General features: G+C 41.2%; 1 protein-coding gene across 1 annotated transcript in view; it reads left to right on the top strand.

Moving 5' to 3' along the window:
• DIAPH2 (diaphanous related formin 2) overlaps positions 1-22,255 on the top strand; it is a 346,935-nt gene that overhangs the window by 241,399 nt on the left and 83,281 nt on the right. Inside the window, exon 27 of the mRNA XM_081897572.1 lies at positions 14,672-14,767. Within this exon, the coding sequence (XP_081753698.1) occupies positions 14,672-14,767 (96 nt within the window). The remainder of the gene's footprint in view (positions 1-14,671; positions 14,768-22,255) is intronic.

Below are 22,255 nucleotides of genomic sequence, written 5' to 3'. Positions count from 1 at the left end.
GTGGTGAACTCTACCAATGTATAGCAGTAGACTGAGATATTTTTCTCAACTTACTTTAGAAGATGTGTTCATTATGAAAACCTGCACCTGAAATATTATTATCCATTCTTATTTTTAATTCTGCTAAATTAATATGGTGGATTCCGCAAGTGTTTTTGTATGTTGCACATCTTCTGAAAACAGTCCAGTGTACGAATATGGTATTTTCACCTGCTTCTTTTATATTGCAAAAAGTAACCCTGAAGTCCTAGAAAATACTTAAATCTAGATGTAAGAACAATTCAAAGTGGTATAAACAAACAAACAACAGCAATGCTTCAGGAATGCAAGCCTGCATCTTATTTTCAATCTCCAGGAAAACTAGGCAAATAAACTTGGCTACTTTATATGCCAACCTAGCAGTTCGAAAGCACGTCAAAGTGCAAGGACATAAATAGGTACTGCTCTGGCAGGAAGGCAAACGGCGTTTCTGTGTGCTGCTCTGGTTCGCCAGAAGCAGCTTAGTCATGCTGGCCACATGACCCAGAAGCTGTACGCCAGCTCCCTTGGCCAGTAAAGTGAGATGAGCGCCACAACCCCAGAGTCATGCGTGACTGGACCTAATGGTCAGGGATCTCTTTACCTTTACTTTATACGTATGCTAAAAGCTAGTTATATTTTTTAAAGAAACAAATGAATTATTCCTTTGTTACTGTAATGCTATCCAAAGTTCAAAGAATGATTTTCAATGTGTTTTTGAAGGGTAAACACAGTCCAAAGGTTATATAGCAGGATTTTTTGGTTTTGTGCTGTTGTTTTTTTGCTTTGTTTTTTGTCATGAGGGCTACATTTAACCATGGCCAATTCTCCTTGCCTGCATGCTAGTGGCAACTGTGGCAGTATAACGGTGTGTCCAGTACACACTCTTGCATACCGAGCCCTCACACAAAAGGCATATAGAGCCTTGGGCATACACACAGGTATGCATCTCTCCTCAGCTAATTCATGCGGATCAGCTGAGTGGGGGGCTGTAAATTTCTCTCTGCTCATCAAATGAGCAATCTGCTGGCTGGGGAGAGGGGACAGTTTGCATCTCCAATAGGGGACTGAGCTTTGCCCATCCTAGCTCAACATCAGCAGCCAACATCAGTGGGTTCTAGGAAAAAAATAATCCTTGGGGACCAGATCAGATTCCTGAACTGGGAGTTAGACACCCCTGTTATATACCATGCGAAATAAGTTTTGGTTAGCTTTTTTGTGGCTTCCATTCCTGGGCATTAAGACGGTTTACCTAATGAGACAGGAATATTGTGTGCCACTGGAAATCCAGTTTACCCCTGTGACGCTGCAGGATTCAAGCTGCCCATTTCCCAGACATGGTCATAAATAGGAATATCCTGCTATTTCAAGAATCACAATGGACCCATGTAAAGTGGTCCTTAAGGGCTTTTCACATTTGGTGTAAAACATTGCTAATCTAAACATTGCTAGGAGAGACACTAAGTTTAGGGTTGCATGAAAATAATCTAATCTCTTTTAGAGGGTGTGCATGCAGCAGCTTTGTTCTTATTGCTACCAATAGTGCTTTAAAGAGGCTGTTTTCTCAGTGTGCTCCTGCAGGGTTAAGAGAGGATAAGCCACAGAGCTCTCAGAATCAGAAGAAATCAAGATCATACAAAGGATATTGGTCCTGAAGCCCCAAAAACAAAATAATTGGCAAAGATGAGTGAACACACATTCTCTATGGTGCCCTAGTCTCAATGGAGGCTGTTGTTCTAAAAGGCACAGATATGAAAGGGAAGTCTGTTCTTAGACAGTAACCCCAGTAAGGTTTTAAAGGGGTCCGTGATGAAACTAGCCTTTCTTATGTCATTGTAAATATGGTAATGAAATTATGCACAGAAAAGCAAGCATGGCGACCCAGTGTGAGTTCCAGTATCCAGTCTGTTCCTCAAGTTATTTAATGGGGGCATGGTAGTCTTTGCAGGAAGATCAGGCAAGTAACACTGAAAGGATGCAAGCACTGTGATGCTTAGCTTGTTTTTCTTAAGTTTGTTGGACTATAATATAGATGTAATACAAACATATTTCTGAAAACAAATTGGCTATCTCTCAGAATTTGTATTAGATTCTGAAACTAGATGAGACAAGCTTCCACAGCTGTTTAGAATTGGACAACAGGGTTTGCCCTTCACTACTCAGTCATTTGGCAGGGAAATTGCAGGGAGAAATAACATGCCCCCCCCCAATTTTCTGCATAAAAATAGGAAACCAATTGGACTCTTTTGTTGAATTAGACACATAAAGACTTACAGTAAAGGTACAGTACACCCTTTCAACCACAAGCTCTCGGGTGATTGAGGAAAAATTACCACCAACAGAAAAAACATGATGGTTTTGTTGTAATCAAATGCAGTCTAGTAATGGTGGAGTTGAAATAAAACAAACAAACCAGAACTCTCTATTGCATGGGTTGGCAAACTAAGGCCCGGGGGCCGGATCCAGCCCAATCGCCTTCTAAATCCGGCCCGCAGACAGTCCGGGAATCATTGTGGTTTTACATGAATAGAATGTGTCCTTTTATTTAAAAGGCATCTCTGGGTTATTTGTGGGGCATAGGAATTCATTCTCCCCCCCCCAAAAAAAATATAGTCCGGCCCCCTGCTGGTCTGAGGGACAGTGGACTGGCCCCCTACTGAAAAAGTTTGCTGACCCCCTGAGTTATGTATTATCAGCATGGCAAGAGATAAAGAGCAAGGCTGAGAAGCAAAATAAATTGCTCATTAAGGCAGGATTTTGGGTATAGCATGTCACTGAATGTCTTGATGAATCCTGATACCTATTTTCTTATTTTTAAAGTTTTATTTTTTATATAAAACATGCTACCTTTCAGCATTAGTTTTTATGATAGTTTTCTATCATTCCTGGACTTTGCATCTGACCTTTGTATAATTTCCATACTATTCTTTAAATTATTAGCTATTTTAGTATAGTTGCTTTTTATGTTGTTTTAATTATATTACAGTTTAATTACTTTTGAATGATCATTTTTGCATACAGTACTCCACATACATTGTCACCTTCAATTGTTCTCCACATTCATATATCCCAACTTCTATTTCTGTTTTATACCAATGTATTTGTGTTCTGCATGGTTGAAAAAAGAAGAACCTAGGTCAGTTCTGAAAGATCCACTTGAGATAATGCTGAACATTTAAATTAAGCATTTTTTAATCAGGAAAACTTAAACATATTTTAATTCTGAAAAAAGTGTTCATTTCTTTAAAAATGAACCATATCTGTAACTTGCCAACTCTTTCTCAATATGTTAACCTGATCCTAGACGTATCATAAGCAATCTGCTAATTATTCACCTTCTTTTACAAACTGATGCGATGTATAGCTTCACTTATTTGCACTGGCACAACTTGCTGTGTTTTAATTAAAAAGTGAGTATTATTCACTGTTTTTGCAGAAAAATGCTTACTAGAAAACTTGGTTCTGAAGGTTATTTATTTAGCATTCAGGATACATTTAGTTAGCAATGAAATTGTGGTAAGTGGTGGTTTTAGATGACTGTAATCTATGTGCTAGCCACTTAAAAGTTTACTTGTAGTAGTTATTAATGGTATAGGCAGGTAGTATCTTCTTCGCTGTAACTGCACCCAATTAGTTACCATCTTGGTACTGTACTAGGTTTATAATCAGTGCTTTTTTTTCTTTAAAAAATGTTTAGGGGTACTCTCATTTTGCTACTCATATTGAAATACTGCCCCTTAATGAGGCCAAACTTAGATTCACATAATGTTTAGGGGTATGCATACACCTGTGCCCCCCCCCCGAAAAAACACTGCTTACAAGTAGCTAACTTGGTACAGTAGTGCTGAACAGCTTTGCTGAAGGCTACAGATGACTTGCTTCCCATGTGGTTGCTAGTGTCATGTAGTACATAATTAAGAAGCTACTGCGAGACTATCCATTGCTTCCATCTATTTGGGCAATTATGTCAAGACCCTAATCAAGAAATGGTACAAGAATGTGATGGAAGCCTGTAGAAAAGAGTACAAACAAAGAGTACAACCAAATGATTTCATAAGGCCCTAAAGATGATCCCTTGTAGATGAAGCATTTTCTTTGTGGGTATGGAGTATAGGAATACTTGACCATGAAATGGCTTCCTGAAAGGAGATGACAAATCCCAAAAGCTACAAATCACTTTTAACCTTCCTGCCATTTAAATGTGTACACACACACACACACACACACACACACACACACACACACACAAAATGTAATGCAAAGTAGTGCTCTAGTACTAGCTCAGTCTTGTTCATACCAAACTTTGTAAAGTTGTTAAGAAAAGTGTATGAACAAAATTAGGACAGATTGCCATTTTCTAAAAATAGCAATGCTTTCCCAGTGTATTTAAAGTCATTTGGGGGATTTTTCAGAAGTACTTACCAGGTGTCAAATTAAATGTAGCCCAAGGCTAGCAGCTGTTGGATGGTGATGTCATTTTTTTCGGTGCCAATGCATGCTGTTGTCATTATCATCTTGAAAAAGAGAAGCAGATATGGTACAGTATAAGAAGTATAATGGACAGCATACAATTTGGGATGCAAGCATAAAAAGTGTTAATAGATAGGTTAAAAATTACAGTTTCTGCAATATTTTGGTTAATTCTATATTCTGCCTAAAAATTTCACACCACTTAACTGGCCCAAATGAATGGTTAAGGATATATATTTTACAAGCTTGAAGAGATTATGAGTACAGTTTCATGCCCAGTAGTGGTTAGTAGTAATTAGACCTGGAAGGCTGGTGCTAAATCCCTGTTCAGCCATGAAAGTCACTGGGTGACCTTGCACCAGTCACAGTCTCTCAGCCTAACTTACCTCACATAGTTGATTAAAGGGAGAGGAAGAGAACCATATATGCCACCTAGAGATCCATGGGTAAAAGGTAGGATATGAATTTATTTATTATGTCACACCTTTGGACACAAGGGTAGCTGATCTCCTGGGCCGGTGAAGGTGCTTCCCTCTCCCTGCCAGTGTTTTTGTGTGTTTGTGTGTACACACATACCATTTCTTATTGGACCACAGCATTGTCTTTCAGCTGGTAAATCTGGATCCATTATCTAAGAATCACTAGGTGAAACCTGTTAGCTATTTTTTTTAAGGGAAGAGGGATGAAAGGACAGTAGTAGTAAAGCAAAAAGACAAATATTTTAAGGTTTTTTGAAGTCTCTGTTGCAGATTGGAATTAAAGATGAGTCCTGGTCTGAAGACATTTAAGGACTTCAAGAATATAGTAGTTGCTGGTGTGTGAATGCACTATGTTAATGTTGACTGTGCAGTGTGTTCCTCTCTGTATTATGAAAAAATATAATTAGTATACCTTAGATATACCAAGCCTAGGGATGCAGGTGGTACTGTGGTCTAAACCACTGAGCCTAGGGCTTGCCGATCAGAAGGCTAGCGGTTTGAATCCCCACGACGGGGTGAGCTCCCATTGCTCAGTCCCGGCTCCTGCCAACCTAGCAGTTCGAAAGCATGTCAAAGTGCAAGTAGATAAATAGGTACTGCTGCGGCAGGAAGGCAAACAGCGTTTCTGTGCGCTGCTCTGGGTTCGCCAGAAGCGGCTTAGTCATGCTGGCTACATGACCCAGAAAAAATGTCTGTGGACAAACATTGGCTCCCTCGGCCAGTAAAGAAAGATGAGCGCCGCAACCCCAGAGTTGTTCGCGACTGTACTTAACTGTCAGGGGTGCCTTACCTTTACCTTTTTAGATATACCAAAAGTATGATGGCACATTTGCTCACATATATTGTTCTTCAAGATGGCCTATTAAAGGTTTCCTGCAGAGACCCTAAGTGTCCCCTGTGTTGAAGAACAGTAAAATTTTGGCAAGAAGTTATTTAAGTCAATGAGCCTTGGAATATGCCTCAGCCAGCTTTCTTTTCCTCATTCCTACTGCTTGAATTAAAAGACTTAGTATTCTAGGAAGAAAGAGCTAACACTTTTGGATTCTAGTGAAAGACTGGATACTACATAAAAATAGGAGATTGTAAAATAATATATTTATATAGTTTGACTGTAATACTTACTGCTGATTTTGACTGAGTTACTGAATTAAGAGGCCTTTTCACTTATCACTTGTCAAATAGCAATCATAATACTTTCAGGCTTAACTGCAAAGGAGATCATAAGACATTTGCATTGAACACAGATGCTTATCTGAGGTTTTGGTGATGGCATTTATCAAGGAAGCATTCATAATTGTGCCTTGAGAACTGAATTATAAGGGTTACCTCAGCAGCTACATTTGTTGAGGATTAATTTCAACAACTTATTATTTATATGCCACCCATCTGACTTGGTTGCCTCAGCCACTCTGGATGGCTTCCAACAAATTAAAACATCAAACATAGTAAAACATTAAACATTAGAAACTTCCCCAAACAGGGCTGCCTTCAGATGTATTCTAAATTCAGATAGTTGTTTATTTTATTGACATCTGATGGGAAGGTGTTCCACAGGGCAGGTGAGACTACCAAAAAGGCCCCCTGCCTGGTTCCCTGTAACCTCACATCTCATAGTGAGGGAACCTCCAGTTGGCCCTCGGAGCTGAAACTGTCCCCTCCTGGAATTGCAGAAAGCAGTGGTTCCAGCACAGCCATGACAGGGTGGGGTGCTCCCTCTTTCTTGCTTTGGCATGGTGGGAGAGGTTACTTCCTGCTGCATGAGTATAGGTGGTGCAGGCATTAGCACTTGCATAATGAAAGCCAATCACCATAATATTTGTATATTTCTATAGTTTCTGGTGGTGGAAAACTCATTCTGAATCAAACCAGACACGGGCTAGAGCTCAACATTGAGCCTACCAAGTGGCAATGGCAACAGAAGACCTTCTTCACCGCCTCTATTGCATCTGCAGAAAACAGCAACAGGAGACTCTTTCATGTGGTTCACAATCTATTGGAACCCCCTTTGTCACTGGGGCCTGGTAGGGACCCCAAAATCTCCTGTAATGCTTTTGCAAAGTTTTTTTGCAGATAAAGTCACTCAGATTCGGAAGGAGGTAGACGCCACCGTGGGAGCAGGGCTGGGGCGGGAGAGTGCTGGAGTCCTGCCTAGTCATGTTACATGGGATCAATTCCAATCTGTTACCTCCAAGGATGTGGACAGGCTGCTTGGACTAGTGAAACCGACCAACTGTCTCCTTGATCCTTGCCCATCCTGGCTAATAAAAACAAGCCGGGAAGGACTGGGGGATGGGCTTTGCGGGGTGGTGAATGCTTCCCTCTGCGAGGGAGCCTTCCCAGACCTGCTGAAAGAGGCGGTCATTAAACCACTTCTTAAAAAAACATCTTTAGACCTGGCCAATATGGCCAACTATAGCCCAGTCTCAAGTCTACCATTCTTGGGCAAGATGATTGAGCGGGTGGTTGCTTATCAACTCCAAGCACGCCTGGAGGATGTGGACCATTTGGATACCTTCCAATCAAGATTCAGGCCTCACCATGGGACTGAAACTGCCTTGGTTGCACTGGTTGATGATCTCTGGCAGGCTAGGGACAAAGATGAGAGCTGTTTCCTAGTTCTGCTGGATCTCTCAGTGGCCTTTGACACCATCAACCATAACTTTCTTCTGGACCGTCTAAATGGGCTGGGAGCTGGGGGCACTGTTATACAGTGGTTCCGCTCCTTCCTCCTGGGCCGTGTTCAGAAAGTGGTGTTGGGGGATGAGTGTTCAGACCCCTGAGTTGTCACTTGTGGGGTGCCTCAGGGTTCTGTCCTCTCTCCCATGCTTTTTAATATCTATATGAAGCCACTGGGAGAGATCATCAAGGGGGTTTGGGCTGGGTGTTCACCAGTATGCAGATGATACCCAGCTCTACATTTCTTTTAAATCAGAACCAGTGAAGGCGGTGAAGGTCCTGTGTGAGTGTCTGCAGGCAGTTGAAGGATGGATGGCGGCTAACAGATTGAGGTTGAATCCTGACAAGACAGAAGTACTTTTTGGGGGACAGGAGGCGGGTGGGTGTGGGGGACTCCCTGGTCCTGAATGAGGTAACTGTGCCCCTGAAGGACCAGGTGAGCAGCCTGGGAGTCATTTTGGACTCACAGCTGTCCATGGAGGCGCAGGTTAATTCTGTGTCCAGGGCAGCTGTCTACCAGCTCCACCCTACCTGAGATCCTACTTGCCCGCGGACTGTCTCGCCAGAGTGGTGCATGCTCTAGTTATCTCCCACTTGGACTACTGCAATGCGCTCTATGTGGGGCTATCTTTGAAGGTGACCCGGAAACTACAATTAATCCAGAATGTGGCAGCTAGACTGGTGACTGGGAGTGGCCGCCGGAACCACATAACACTGGTCCTGAGAGATCTGCATTGGCTCCCAGTATGTTTCTGTTGGTGTTGGTGCTGACTTTTAAAGCCCTAAACGGCCTCAGTCCTGTATACCTGAAGGAGCGTCTCTACCCCCATCATTCAGCCCAGACACTGAGATCCAGCGCCGAGGGCCTTCTGGTGGTTCCCTCATTGCGAGAAGTGAGGTTACAGGGAACCAGACAGAGGACCTTATCGGTTGTGGCTCTCACCCTATGGAACACCCTCCCTTCAGATGTGAAGGAAATAAGCAGCTTTACTATCTTTAAAAGACATCTGAAGGCAGCCCTGTTTAGGGAAGTTTTTAATATTGAATGCTGTACTGTTTTTAACACTCGATTGGGAGCTGCCCAGAGTGGCTCGGGAAACTCAGCCAGATGCACGGGGGTATAAATTATTATTATTGCTGTTATTATTATTATCATCATCATCATTATTATTAAAACAATGCTGGAGGTGGCTTAGAACATGAAAATATTTACATAACAGAAATAGTCAAGAAGTACATATATGTCACAGGAGTGTGCTGGTCAGTGATCACACAGTTCAAAGATGGAGTTTATTGGCAAAAACACAACCCCCACAAACTTTATAGAATGCCATTGCTAATGAAGAGAGCAGCTTATTCCTGGTTGTCTTCATCCAGGAAAAGCAATTGCGAAGCCTGAAAGTCCCTACTTCCTCAGGGCTTTTTCCAAACAATTGGAAACTGTGCTTGTGTGCAACCTAACCCTAACCCCCTTTTATGCCTCTTCTGATTCTGGAAGACAAAGGGGGAGGGAGCTTATTGCAGCAGGAAGGGGAGACACTATGCTTCTTCACCAGCCTAATTCATCTTGGCCTCCCTCATCCCACTGCTCTCTGCCACAGACTCCCAACTCACTAAACCCTGTTACATCTTCCAAACTAGGTTTGGTAGCCTAGTGTGCCTGATGAGCACTATCCTGGGTCTCCACCTTTAACAGCTTGTTCCGTTCGTGCACAAATTGCTAAGAACTATCACTGGGTGCGTAGCAGAGCAGAGTCTTTTACATATCTAAATTGGCTGAGTTGCGTAGCTGTGAACTGGGAAATGCCACTTTAAGAGAACAACATTTAGCAGCAAGGTTTAGTGGTGACGCAACTAGCTTATAAAAGTGCTTCTAGCATTTAGCCCTCAGTCCATTTTTCCCCTTTGCTTCTAAATTATACCAAAAGACATTTGAGGCATTAAATAGAAAATCACTTTGCAGAGGACTGGTTGTTAGTATGAAAAGTACACTTAAATGAATATTACATTTTCATGTATTTTTTTTTTTAAGATGGAATGGAGTAATTCAACATTATTTCATTCCCAGCTACCATTTGTGAGGAAAGAAATATAAATTGCAGCAACAGATTCTGAGCACAGATTATCAGTCTTTTAAGACTGTCATGTCTTTCTCTTGTGAATTTATTCTGCTGAAGCAGCAGCTCATAGCATTAGCAAAAGAGCGATCTTCTACCTTCAGGAGTGTTTTTGCATGGGGCAAATACAGGCAGCCATTTACCAAACTGTACATGCCATAATTCACCATTTCCCTACTTTTGCAGTTTTCTAGAGTGGTGAGGAACTAATCTAAAATTATCCCCACAAATTAAAGGTAAAGGTAAAGTGACCCCTGACCATTAGGTCCGGTCGTGACCAACCCTGGGGTTGCGCGCTCATCTCGCTCTATAGGCCGAGGGAGCCAGCGTTTGTCCGCAGACAGCTTCCGGATCATGTGGCCAGCATGACTAAGCCACTTCTGGCGAACCAGAGCAGCACATGGAAACGCCATTTACCTTCCTACAGGAGCGGTACCTATTTATCTACTTGCACTGCTAGGTTGGCAGGAGCAGGGACCGAGCAACAGGAGCTCACCCCGTCACGGGGATTCGAACCGCCGACCTTCTGATCAGCAAGTCCTAGGCTCTGTGGTTTAACCCACAGCGCCACCCGCGTCCCGCCCCCACAAATTAGGATGAAGCAAATGACAGCTTTCAGTTTGTAAGGGTTTTATTAAAGTTCTTCATTATAGAATAAGATATAGAAAATTAATATAAAAGTCACAGCATCTCAAAATCGTTCATTTCTTCCAAGAGGCGTTCCTGAATTGGTATATGTCAACCATGTTTTTTTTCTTTAATACCAACTTTTTCTCCTTTAACTCCCACCACCATACCAAGTAATAGTACATTCTTCCATCCATGTCCATGTTAAAATCTCTCCATTGTGATCACATACTGGAATAATATTCCACAATTCTTTAATTGTTACATATCCTTTAATTCTCACCCAGTTCCATATGTTCAAATTCCATTTCCTTTCTTGTTTCCATTTCCTATTGTGTTTACCCTAGTATTCTAATCTCCTCCTCCAGGATTTTACATTTACATTTCTTCCACTCTTTTTCCAGAGAGAGTACCATAAATTTAGTAGCATCATTCTCTGAATTCACTCCAATTAGTATGTCAAATGCTTTCTGTTAGAACTGAAGAAAGGCAGGACTGAAGTTTTCCCAAAGCTTCCCCCCCCCACCATCAATTACATCAATGCTAGATCCAGATGACCAATTATGGTTTAATCTTCCCCTTCCCCTCCAAGCCCTTGTATGAAAGGCATTTTCATTTCACAATGTGCTTTCTCCAATTTTGTCATTTCATCGTCCAGCTCTGCATCAATTTTGTCTCTAAGTAGTCTCCAGTTGCCTTTTTCAGAGGTTCAGTGGCCATCCTTCATGTATGATTTAGCTGAATTTCCTGCATTACAGGGGGTTGGACTAGCACAGTCCCTTCCAACGCTACAATTCTATGATCGTGTGATAAATTAAGCAGCTTTCAAATGGAAACTTCAACAACCCACATCCAAATGGTTGATGATATTAAGCTTAAAGGAATTGTGCTTAAATTCCTTCCATCACCTTCAGTTTGAATCATTTCATATTCCTCTTCAGATTTCATGGATCAGAGCAATGTACAAAACAGCAGAAATACTTGAAGTTAACTAGGCTGGATTGTTAAGCAAGCATACTGAAGAAACTGAAGCCAACCTGAAAACTTGTCAAAGCAATGGGAGTTATTGCTCTGGGATCAGATGATGGTTGTACCTTTCTGTTATGTCTTCAGGCAGCCTCACAGTTGGAGGGCTATTGGTTATGCACTAAAAGCAATCATAACAAAGTTCTTTTGCTGGATTCAGATGGAGGAAATTCCTCTGATTGGGATGACACTTCCCACTAGTGATGGCCAGTAGGGTCCTGTCTTCTACTGTCCTCCTGTCCAGGGGGAGGGGCTACCTGTTTGCAGGTTTGTTCTGAGCAGTGCTTGGTAGAAGCTTGTTTTCTTGATCGTATGCTTGAGCAAAAAAGTTTTCTTTTTACTGATAGTGAAAAGTGTTCATCCTTTTAGTTTAGATTCTTTGTTTGGGTTGTAAGTGATTTGGTGTGACTGAATGTTTCCCTCAGGTTGTCCTTCTCTTTTCTCTTTTTTCTTTTTCTCCTCTTCCCTCACAGGGCAGGGGCACTTTACACCCAGGGCATTCTTTCTAGCTGCTTAGTTTAGTTGATAGAGGTTTTTCTGTGTGGTTCATGGCTGCGGCAGGGCTGGACAGCGTTGTTGTTTCCCTCAATAAACTTTGGGTAGGACTGCCATTTTGAAGTGTTCCTCAACGGCACATTCAACACAAGCGCTTGAGGCTTGTTTTTTTTGCTGCTGTGCTCCATGTTCTCAGGTATTCTGTCTTTCTCTGCTCTGGCCAGATCACCCACATCCAACCCAAACTTTTATCAGTACGGCATTTGAACTATTCCTGTTAGTGAGATCACTCATTCTCCCTGATTTTTTTTATAGCTTCAGCTGCATGTATACTGGAAAGTTGGAGCAGCTTCAGGAGGGTCCTGTCAATATGCCGTTTAGACAAGAGTGCCATTCTGTGCTGGGATTGTGTTTGCACCTGAAGGGTGTCAGTCGGGTTTTTGTTTTTGCTTCTCAGTCCATTTTTTCTGCCCAGTTTTGTTCCTTATGTCCTGTTTCCCCTGTGTCTTAATATTGGGTCCACCTTATTCACCTGATCAGCAAAAGTATTGCTGTCTACTCTCTTGCTCTCAGGTAGGTTGGGTTGGGGCTGTCAGGGTTTGGAACTTTAATTGGGTTTTCCAGTTTGGGGGGTTCCTCTCATTTTCTGCCTTGGGTATGGCTTCTCCCCCTATTTCTGTGGCCTTTCAACAGGAGGTGGTGAGGGAGCTTTCTGATTCCAGGTTATTAGTTTCTGGGGTTCACCTTTTATTAGTTTTTACAAGCGTTCAAACTGAATCATGCTCTAGCTGAAAATATACATGCACCCTCTAAGGCTCTTTTATTACTATTTTGCATGCAATGACTCTTAGATTGCTGACTTCCAACCCCCAACTCCCATTGATTTTCAACCTCAGTAAAGAATGGTGTTTGCTAAGAGTAAGTAATGATTTCTAAACCTTGCAAAAATCAGGTGGTAGAGTCTTCATAGAACTATAATGTCTAAAGGCAAGTGTGAGATCACCTGCTTGGTGCCATTGCCATTATAAAAGAACAAGGGAGCTATTCATGATGAGTTCTGGCATCTCTTATTCTAGAAAAACAGCACTGACACTAGTCATCTTGGTGATATCCTTGTTTTCTGTGTATTGGGAGGATTTGTGTTTGTGTTTGGGGATGAATGTTCAGATATACAATCTCACCAGCTTTCTGAAATGGTTCACTTTTCCCCATGGAAGTGATATCAAGTGCTTTTCTAAAGATGAAGATCATGTCTCCATTTTGAGATAGTACTTTCTGACATGGAGAACATTACATCATTTCGGCTCAGATTACCATTGTAGCGCATCATAATGAACAAGTAAATACAATTGTAATGGAGGTGTGTACGGATTATGTATATGTCTGTAAACATTTCTATCATTTCTATTTGAAATATTCATATGTTTATAGGCTGCAATTTGGCAGGTAGGCAGGAACGTTTAATGCCCATTAAAATATATGAGTCTATAATGTGTGTGTATGACTGAAAGCATGTTTGTAAACTTTATATATAATGTTACTTTTATTCGTCTCACTAAATGGTGTTCAGTATGCTGAACATAATAATCCAAGTTGCATCAAAGTGATGTAAAGTTACATTGTATTTGATTACAGACAAGCCATGGGTATGGACAGAATAAAAATAGCAATGATAATATCAAACTCTTGTTATTTGCTTTCAGAGTATATATATATAGTTAGCTTTTGCAGATAAGCCTATAATGTGGGTAGGAACAAAATAAGCATCATGGTTCATTGGTCTTCTACTACTTATAGCTGTTTCTGCCCTGTATGTCTTGCATTATTACATACCTCTCCAACACCTTATTAACAAAACAAATTGAAACATGAAGTGTTAACCATGCAAGTGAGGATTGGACAAATAATTAAATAAATCATTTTAACCAGCTTCCCTTAGTATACTAGGGATAAAAGAGATTTTAAGACACCCCCCCAGCCCTCACTGCTTAAAGTGGTGGATTATTTTCTGCCTATGGATTTGGGGAGCATTATGTTTCTTTCGTCGGTCTTCACTTGCAGGTTCTTTATTTGAATAAGTAAGTTTTAGTATAATTGCATCTGCCTAAAGTATTAACATGGGTGTGGGGGAGAGAGAACAGTTGTTTAAAGTGTGACCTTGGTACCTGAGAGGACTAAAAATGAATTCCCTGCTTTCCCATTCACTTCAACATACGTGGCAGATTAATAATTTGTTTTGCTTGTTCCATTGTATATACCCCTACTATTAAAGTGAGTGAAGGTCATGTATGGAAGAGCTCCTTGTCTATACTGAATGGAATGGCAGTGATGTCTTTGCTCCTTATTAAAACTTATGGGAAGTTCACCTGGTGTTGATGAGTGTATCAAATTGCTTCATGTGCATCAATTCTGCTAAGCAGGCTTGCGTAGGGATCTTCCAAAAGGAACTTAGGACTGCAAAAGATGTTTCTGATCAGCACCTGTTTATTTGTATATGGAACATGTCATCAATAATACAGGAGACAAGGTCTTAAAGTCAGAAGAACAGCAAGTGAGGTTGGCATCAATTTTGTTTAATAGAACTTCATAAACAAACTAGTCAATGGTGTAACATGAAACTGACAGCTTTCATTACAGTAAAATATATGTCTTTAATTTAGTGGTTTTATGTAAATGTGACCCTATTTTTTCTTTTCATATTTTTTCCCTGTGTTATAGCCTTAATTGCAAAGAGATTAATTTTACTTCCTCTGCTATTCACAGAGGGCGACGAGACAGGAGTGATGGATAATCTACTTGAGGCACTGCAATCTGGGGCAGCATTCAGGGATCGCAGGAAACGAACGCCAAGAACTCAGGGTAGGACATTTACTGAACTTTTTTGGGGGTGAGGAAATGTATCTTATGTTCAAAGTCAGGGGGGAAGGGAGTCTGTTTGGGGAAAGCTTGTACTACTGTTTTTGACTCATGTGAAAACTCAGAAGGACATGTATATGCATTCACAAGTTTTAAAATTCTAACTGTATCTACAGATAATTGTAGAGGGCAAAAAAGAAAGGAACAGAGGGTTCCCTGTGTGCTTGATACAGCATTAAATATAAATAAACACTCAACAGTTTGTGGAAAATCATCACCATAATTAAATTGACTTAGCTGAAATCTTTAGACTCTGGGAATTGTGAATTTTTATTATAGTTAGATTTTGTTTATTTGCTTGCTGCGCTTTGGCATCAGTCAATCTATTTTTGAAGAGGTATATCCTGCTTTGTATATTTAAGTCGAGCAGTTACTGATGCAAGATTGGTCCTGCCAAGAAGCACCCTGTGCCTGCTCAGCCAACTCTAACAGCGGGGAGGGAGAACACACTCAGCGCAGACTTCTTGGAATAGAGGAGGAAGCATTTGAAGCTGAAGCAGGAATTGGCTTGAGAGACTGAAAGCACAGATATAGGAGTTGGAAGAGGAAATTGACCTTTTGATTTTCACACACTAGGATCAGAAGTTTCTAGTTGTGGTACATGAGGATGGGGAAGAAGGGAATGGGTGAACCTAAGGCTTATGATTGTCTGTGCACATAAGACTATAACCTACTTTAGTGTTACTTAAAAGTGATATGTGACTATAAAAATGCATACATATTTGCTAACCATTTGTTAATATTTACTATATTTATACTAAGTTTCTATTGTGTATATATTTACTTTGTAAAGAAAAAGAAATGGTTTAGTGCTAGGTCTCAATATAGGCACAAGGAGAGTGGGGTATAATTCACCAACTGAAGAAAGCAATAGATTGTATTGTAATTCTACAGAATTCCAGGACAGAGATGCAATGTAATGCTTCCTTGTCCCTTCGTTAGATCCAGGAATATTAGCCTTCGCTGGTTGTAGATGTGGGTGAGGAAGATTGTTACATCTCTTTCCTTCCTTGTTCAACTCCTGTTCATATGAAATTGCTAGGAATTTTAAATATGATCATGAAAGGGAACCAGTGGACAGGCTCCTTATGCAATCTTACAAAATTGTAAGCTGTCAACAAATCTGATTATTGCAGAAGATTATTATGAGTAATCTTTGGCTGGGAGGTGGAATTGTATCCCGTGTACCTGTGTTTATAGAAATAGTATTAGCTAAAATGTTTTCTGATAGATACATAGATAAGACAGAATGCTCCCAGGTATAAAGGAGGATTCTCTTTGTTGAGACAAAGTAATATGTTTTCCTTAGCTTCTTTGCTGTCTAATCAGTTTACACCGTCTAATATTTTCACAAATAGCCTCCACAAATCCTACTAATTGCCCTGTAGAGTAAATTCAAATAGGAGGTTGTAGTATTGATCCTACCATAATGTGTTGTAAATGTCACATATTAGTCTGTGCATATTAAAGACTTATTGTAGTCTGAAGTGCAGGTGTCTGAGGTACAAGTCCACAAAACGAAGTGTATATGTCATGTTTCTTTTTATGTACTTTTGACACTGCGTGGCTTACCTTTCCCAAGGACTCAGTATTGTATCCTAATACTGTACAGGTTCAGACATACAGATTTAATAGTAAAAACTGTATTTCAAGTGTTCATTCATATGTCACAAAACATGGTAGAGCAAACTAATGGTTTATTTATTTTATTTTGACTGAACGAAATATAATTAAATATTGTTGCATCAACTTTCTGCCTATTTATGCTGTAAAAAGGAAAAGTGCACCCTACATATTCACTGAGGTTTTGACTGTTGTAATACAGTCAGCTGCATGTGAGCAAAATGTTTGCTCTTCTATCTACTGCACATCTACATGAAATATGATTAATTCACACTGGCACTGAAAAATTTTAAGTAGTCACAATTTCTCTCTCTCCTACTTACGTAAATATTGTAAAGGGGATGAGTATTTTAAATGTGGAATTTGAATCTTACCTGGCTTTCCTCTTTAATGATTCAATGATAGTGAAATCCATTCTCCTTTAAACAATTCTGCCAGCATCCTGTCATACCAGAAACTTCTTAAAAGGACATATGTTGAACAGTATCCATCACTCTTTCACCAATTATCCATGACCTTTTATCCTAGCCTCAGGCTATGAGATTATAAAACAAGACCAATTCTGAAATATATTCCCTCTAATATTAGTTTAAGCACCCCCCCACACACACATTTCTAACAATTTTTCTTTTAAAAAAAAATCCACTAAGCTGCTAAATCTTTTACCATCGAATTACATTTCTGGAAACCTTAATAGCTGCTGCCCTTTTAGGAGTGTCCTAGTTCAGAAATACTGCAGCTGCGGTGTTACTATGTGCCATCATTTCCCCCTCTTTCTAATTACAGCAAAGTTATAGCTTTGAGGTACATACTATGGCTGTTTAGCCATTACCTGTGGTCTAAACCACTGACCCTCTTGGGCTTGCCGATTGGAAGGTTGGTGGTTTGAATCTGCACGACGGGGTGAGTTCCCGTTACTCTGTCCCAGCTCCTGCCAACCTAGCAGTTTGAAAGCACACTGGTGCAAGTAGATAAAGAGGTACCACTGTGGCAGGAAGGTAAATGGCATATATGCAGCATTGCACCCAGCAGGACTTACTTCAAAATAAACAATCATAAAATTGGGTTGTTAGCCCATTTTTAGATTAGCAGTTAATTTCAGAAATATACAACTGTCCCAGTTCTTATGCCATGGACCTTTATTATTTATACCCCGCCCATCTGGCTGGGTTTCCCCAGCCACTCTGGAAGGCTTACAACATACAGTGTTCCAGTTCTTATGCAGATCTTCCAGCTAGTAAAAGGTGAAAGATTTATATGATCTAGATGAACCCAGAGTATAGTGTGGGCTTTCCAGTTTGTTATAATTCTAGAATTTTGCCTTGGCAATTATCATCATGTATATAAAGGTCCTTTTCATGGTCGGGGGTCAGCAAACTTTTTCAGCAGGGGGCCGGTCCACTGTCCCTCAGACCTTGTGGGGGGCTGGACTATATATATATATATTTTTTGGGGGGGGTAAACAAACTCCTATGCCTCACAAATAACCCAGAGATGCATTTTAAATAAAAGGACACATTCTACTCATGTAACAATATGCTGATTCCCGGTCTGTCTGTGGGCCGGATTTAGAAGGCGATTGGGCCGGATCCAGCCCCTGGGCCTTAGTTTGCCTACCCATGGTGTATGCAGACCTAGTTTTTGAGCTGGGGTCAGTGTGGGGATGCTTTTATAGCTGTAACATATACCTTCCTCACTGTGTGGCTGAAGATAATGAAGTTCTTGCCCTGTGTTCATGTTTCTCATAAGTGTGTTGCACTTCAGAAATACTAAACATCTCTTGTTTACATGGTTTTATTTGGTTCCTTAAGTCCTGCTTGCTTTAAAAAATATTAATTCTTCATATCTATTACTATTTATTAAATTTATATATTGCTCTTCATTCAAAGATCACAGGATGATTTACAACATAAAAACACAAAATACGTAACATAATAGCAACAAACCACAACACATCCAACACATTTAAAATGCCATAGATTGTTTAATTAGCCAAAGGCCTGGTTGAAGAGGAATGTTTCCTCCCAGTGCCTAAATATATGTAATGAAGGTACCAGGTGAGCCTCCCTGGGGAGAGCGTTACACAGATATGGAGCCACCACACAAAAGGCCTGTTCTCATGTTGCCACCCCCTGCACCTCTCATGGAGGGTTCACACAATGAAAAGCCTCAGATAATGATCACAGAGCCTTGGTTTGCTCATCTGGGGAGAGGTGATCCTTAATATATTGTGTTCTTGAGCCATTTTAGGCTTTAGGTGGTGCCCTCCTTGTGGAATGCCCTCCCATCAGATGTCAGGGAGATAAAAAATTACACAACTTTTAGGCAACATACGAAGGCAGCCCTGTTCAGGGAAGTTTTTAATGTCTGATTTTATTATTTATTATTATTTTTATATTTTGCTGGAAGCCCTAGGTTAAACTACTGAAATGCATTATATGTGGGGCTGCCTCTGAAGATAGTCTAGAAACTTCAGCCAGGTTGCTCATTGAGGCAAAATTATTTGTGCATAAATAATTTTAACCTAGGGCTTACAAGAGCATAGAGAACAGAGTTACGATAACCTTTCAACTGATGCTGCTGAGCCACCAGCCAAAGCTGATGGAAGGTACTCTGTGCCATGGAGGCCCAGTTGAAAGCAATGGATTCAGAAGTACCCCCAAGTTGCATACCTGCTCCTTCCGAGGGAGTATAGCTCCATCAAAAGCAGGCAACCCACCACCCATCTGGTCTAACAGTGCCTCAGTCCTGTCTGGATTCTGCTTTAGTTCATTGTCTCTCATCTAGTCCATTACTAAAATGTAAGCCTATGGTCTTTTGAAACCAAAGCTTTATTTGTTTTTGAGAGAGAGATTATTATGTTGTTTTGGATTAACAATGCTTTAACAGAAAATAGTTCTTTATCACTAACAGGTCTTTTATATGTTTTATATGTTTGAGCGCATTTCAATGCATGTAATTTATAATCATATCCCCCCCCCCAAATGTTATTTAGTAATTGCTTTAGTCACAGACGTCCATGAACTGTCCTGAGGCAATATAAAAACCTATATTCAGTAAATTACTTCAATTTCTCATGCTGCTTATTTTGTAATAGTTCTAAAATAAGTAAGAACTAAATTATATATCTTAGAAGAGTTGGTTGTAAGCAATGGTCTTGGGAAGATGTATTTACTTAGCATATGATATAATCATCATTCTGATGGAGAAAAACATAAAGATATCTTTGTTTTAAATAATAATCACCAGTAATTCATTTCTAATTATTTGACTTCATTTTAATCATTTGGCTTGATAAATACTTTGTAGGAGGTTCCAAGAAATAGCCATTTGGGAACATTTTAGTTCATTTTTTCTTTCTCTCTCTGAAATAAAGATTCAGGCAGTCCTTGTCCCTATCAGTCCTATCAATCAGTGACACATAATACTTTTTGTCAATGCCTTGGCATAATAATGCACTGGATTAGCAGCAATACATTGAGACTTAAAGCATACTAGTCTGAGGCACTGTTAATATGTGACTGAACTGCCCAGGTAAGTGGCATTCAACCTGAACTGAAAGGGGGTCTATTTCCCCTAAAATTTCAATTATGTCGTGCTCTAGCAGGTAGATAGCTTGGGGGTGTTCCTTGATTGTCACTGAAAGTATGTCATGTGGCATGAAGCCGTTTATCAGTGTAGGTTGTAACTCTGCCTGGATAACAGTGGTCTGACTTCAATTATTCAAACTGTCAGGGACCGGCTGGACACCGAGGAGTGGAGGCTGGATACTGATTAGTGGACACTGGGAGAGAGGGGTTGGAGACTGACTTGGAAGAAGGGAAGCATGAACTGAGGGAACATGTAGCAGCCAGAAGACAAGAGTCAGAGGCAGGAGAAGCTGCAGGATTGGAGAGTGAAGAACAGTTGCAGGAGGAGGGAGAGATAAGTCAGGCTGGTGTAGACTCAAGGGCTTCCACACTTCCTCATCCTGCCCCCACCTCTCCTGCTCCACTGTCTCCCAAGACCAGAAGAGGATTGAAGCGAGAGGAAGTGTGAAGCAGGTTACACACATGCATAGTTTGCGACGGCTTGCATACAGCTTGGGTAGGGAAGATACATAAGCTGAGGCCAGGGGCAGGGCCTCTCTGTTGTAGCATCTGCCTCATCGGGTGAACACTAAGAGTAGCTGAGAGACGGAGGGCTGATGGACATGCCTTTCCATAACTTATAGGTGTACTTTTTACAATACAAAGTTAATTCCTCACTCTGGATATTCCATGCCTGGCAGCGCCATGGCACATACCTTAGTAGCATCTCTTGTTCCTGTTTTTTTAATGGGTTTTTTTTTTGTATTATTCTGCATTTTTATACTGTGAACTGCCCTGAGGTCTTCAGATGAAGGGCAGTATACAAATTTAACAGTTAAAGTAAAATAAAAAATGTCAGTTTCAGGAATCATCATCAGATATTTCACTTTTATTTAGTTAGCTCATGTTTCAATTAGACAGAAATAATACAGTGTGTTGTGCGTACTCATCATACTTACAGTATTCAAGTCCTAAATTTCCTGATGATTATTCCATAAAGGTAAAGGGACCCCTGACCATTAGGTCCAGTCGTGGCCAATTCTGGGGTTGCGGTGCTCATCTCGCTTTATTGGCCGAGGGAGCCGGCATTTAGCTTCCGGATCATGTGGCCAGCATGACTAAGCCGCTTCTGGCGCAGCAGAACACCAGAGCAGTGCATGGAAACGCCGTTTACCTTCCCGCCAGAACAGTATGCATTTATCTGCTTGCACTGGTGTGCTTTCAAACTGCTAGGTTGGCAGGAGCTGGGACAGAGCAATGGGAGCTCATCCTGTTGCGGGGATTCAAACCACCAACCTTCTGATCGGCAAGCCTAAACGGCTCAGTGGCTTAGACCACAGCGCCACCCTTGGCAGCCCTAATTCTAATTGCCAAAGGTGGCCACCCAACATCCTGGAACAATAAGCAACTTCCAGAACAACATGTGGGCACTACTGTCCAGGAACCCTGGGAACAGAAAATCATTGTAATAATTTACACACACACACCGGGATCCTGGAGTGCAGTTCTAAGTCTGGGAGATATAAGAGCGATAACGTTCAAGGTGTGCTACCTGAAGGCAGGTCATGGGTTAAATATCCTCTGGGGCACCATCTGCAGACACTCAGGAATCAACCATGTATTGCTTTGGAAAGGTATGCATGGAAGCCGAAGTAGCCACCTTACAAATCTCCAGAATAGGGAAACTCTCCTTGAATGCAGCTGAAGTAGCAGCCCTCCTCAGAGAATGAGCTGTGAGACTACCCAGAGGCACTTCTCCAAGTGCATGGAATGCTTGTATAATGGCCTCCTTAAGTCACCCTGAAATAGTGGGAGAGGAAACCCACTGCCTTGGGGATGTCTCCCCAAAAGAAATGAACAGTGCTTCTGGTTTCCAGAAAAAAAGGCCTGTACAGATAGAAACTCAAAGCTCTCTTCACATCCGGGGTGTGCCACAAACATTTCCAATCAGACTGTAAAGGTAAAGGGACCCCTGACCGTTAGGTCCAGTCACAGATGACTGTGGGGTTGTGGCGCTCATCTCGCTTTACTAGCCGAGGGAGCTGGCATACAGCTTCCAGGTCATGTGGCCAGCATGACTAAGCTGCTTCTGGTGAATCAGAGCAGTGCACGGAAATGCTGTTTACCTTCCCGCCAGAGTGGTACCTAATTATCTACTTGCACTTTGACGTGCTTTCGAACTGCTAGGTTGGCAGGAGCAGCGACCGAGCAACGGGAGCTCACCCCAGCGCGGGGACCT

This window comes from Podarcis melisellensis (genome assembly GCF_964234715.1).
Source record: "Podarcis melisellensis genome assembly, chromosome: Z".
NCBI classification, from domain to species: Eukaryota; Metazoa; Chordata; class Lepidosauria; order Squamata; family Lacertidae; genus Podarcis; species Podarcis melisellensis.
Note: the sequence above shows the minus strand (reverse complement) of the source record. Positions and strands in the feature narration are given on the sequence as shown.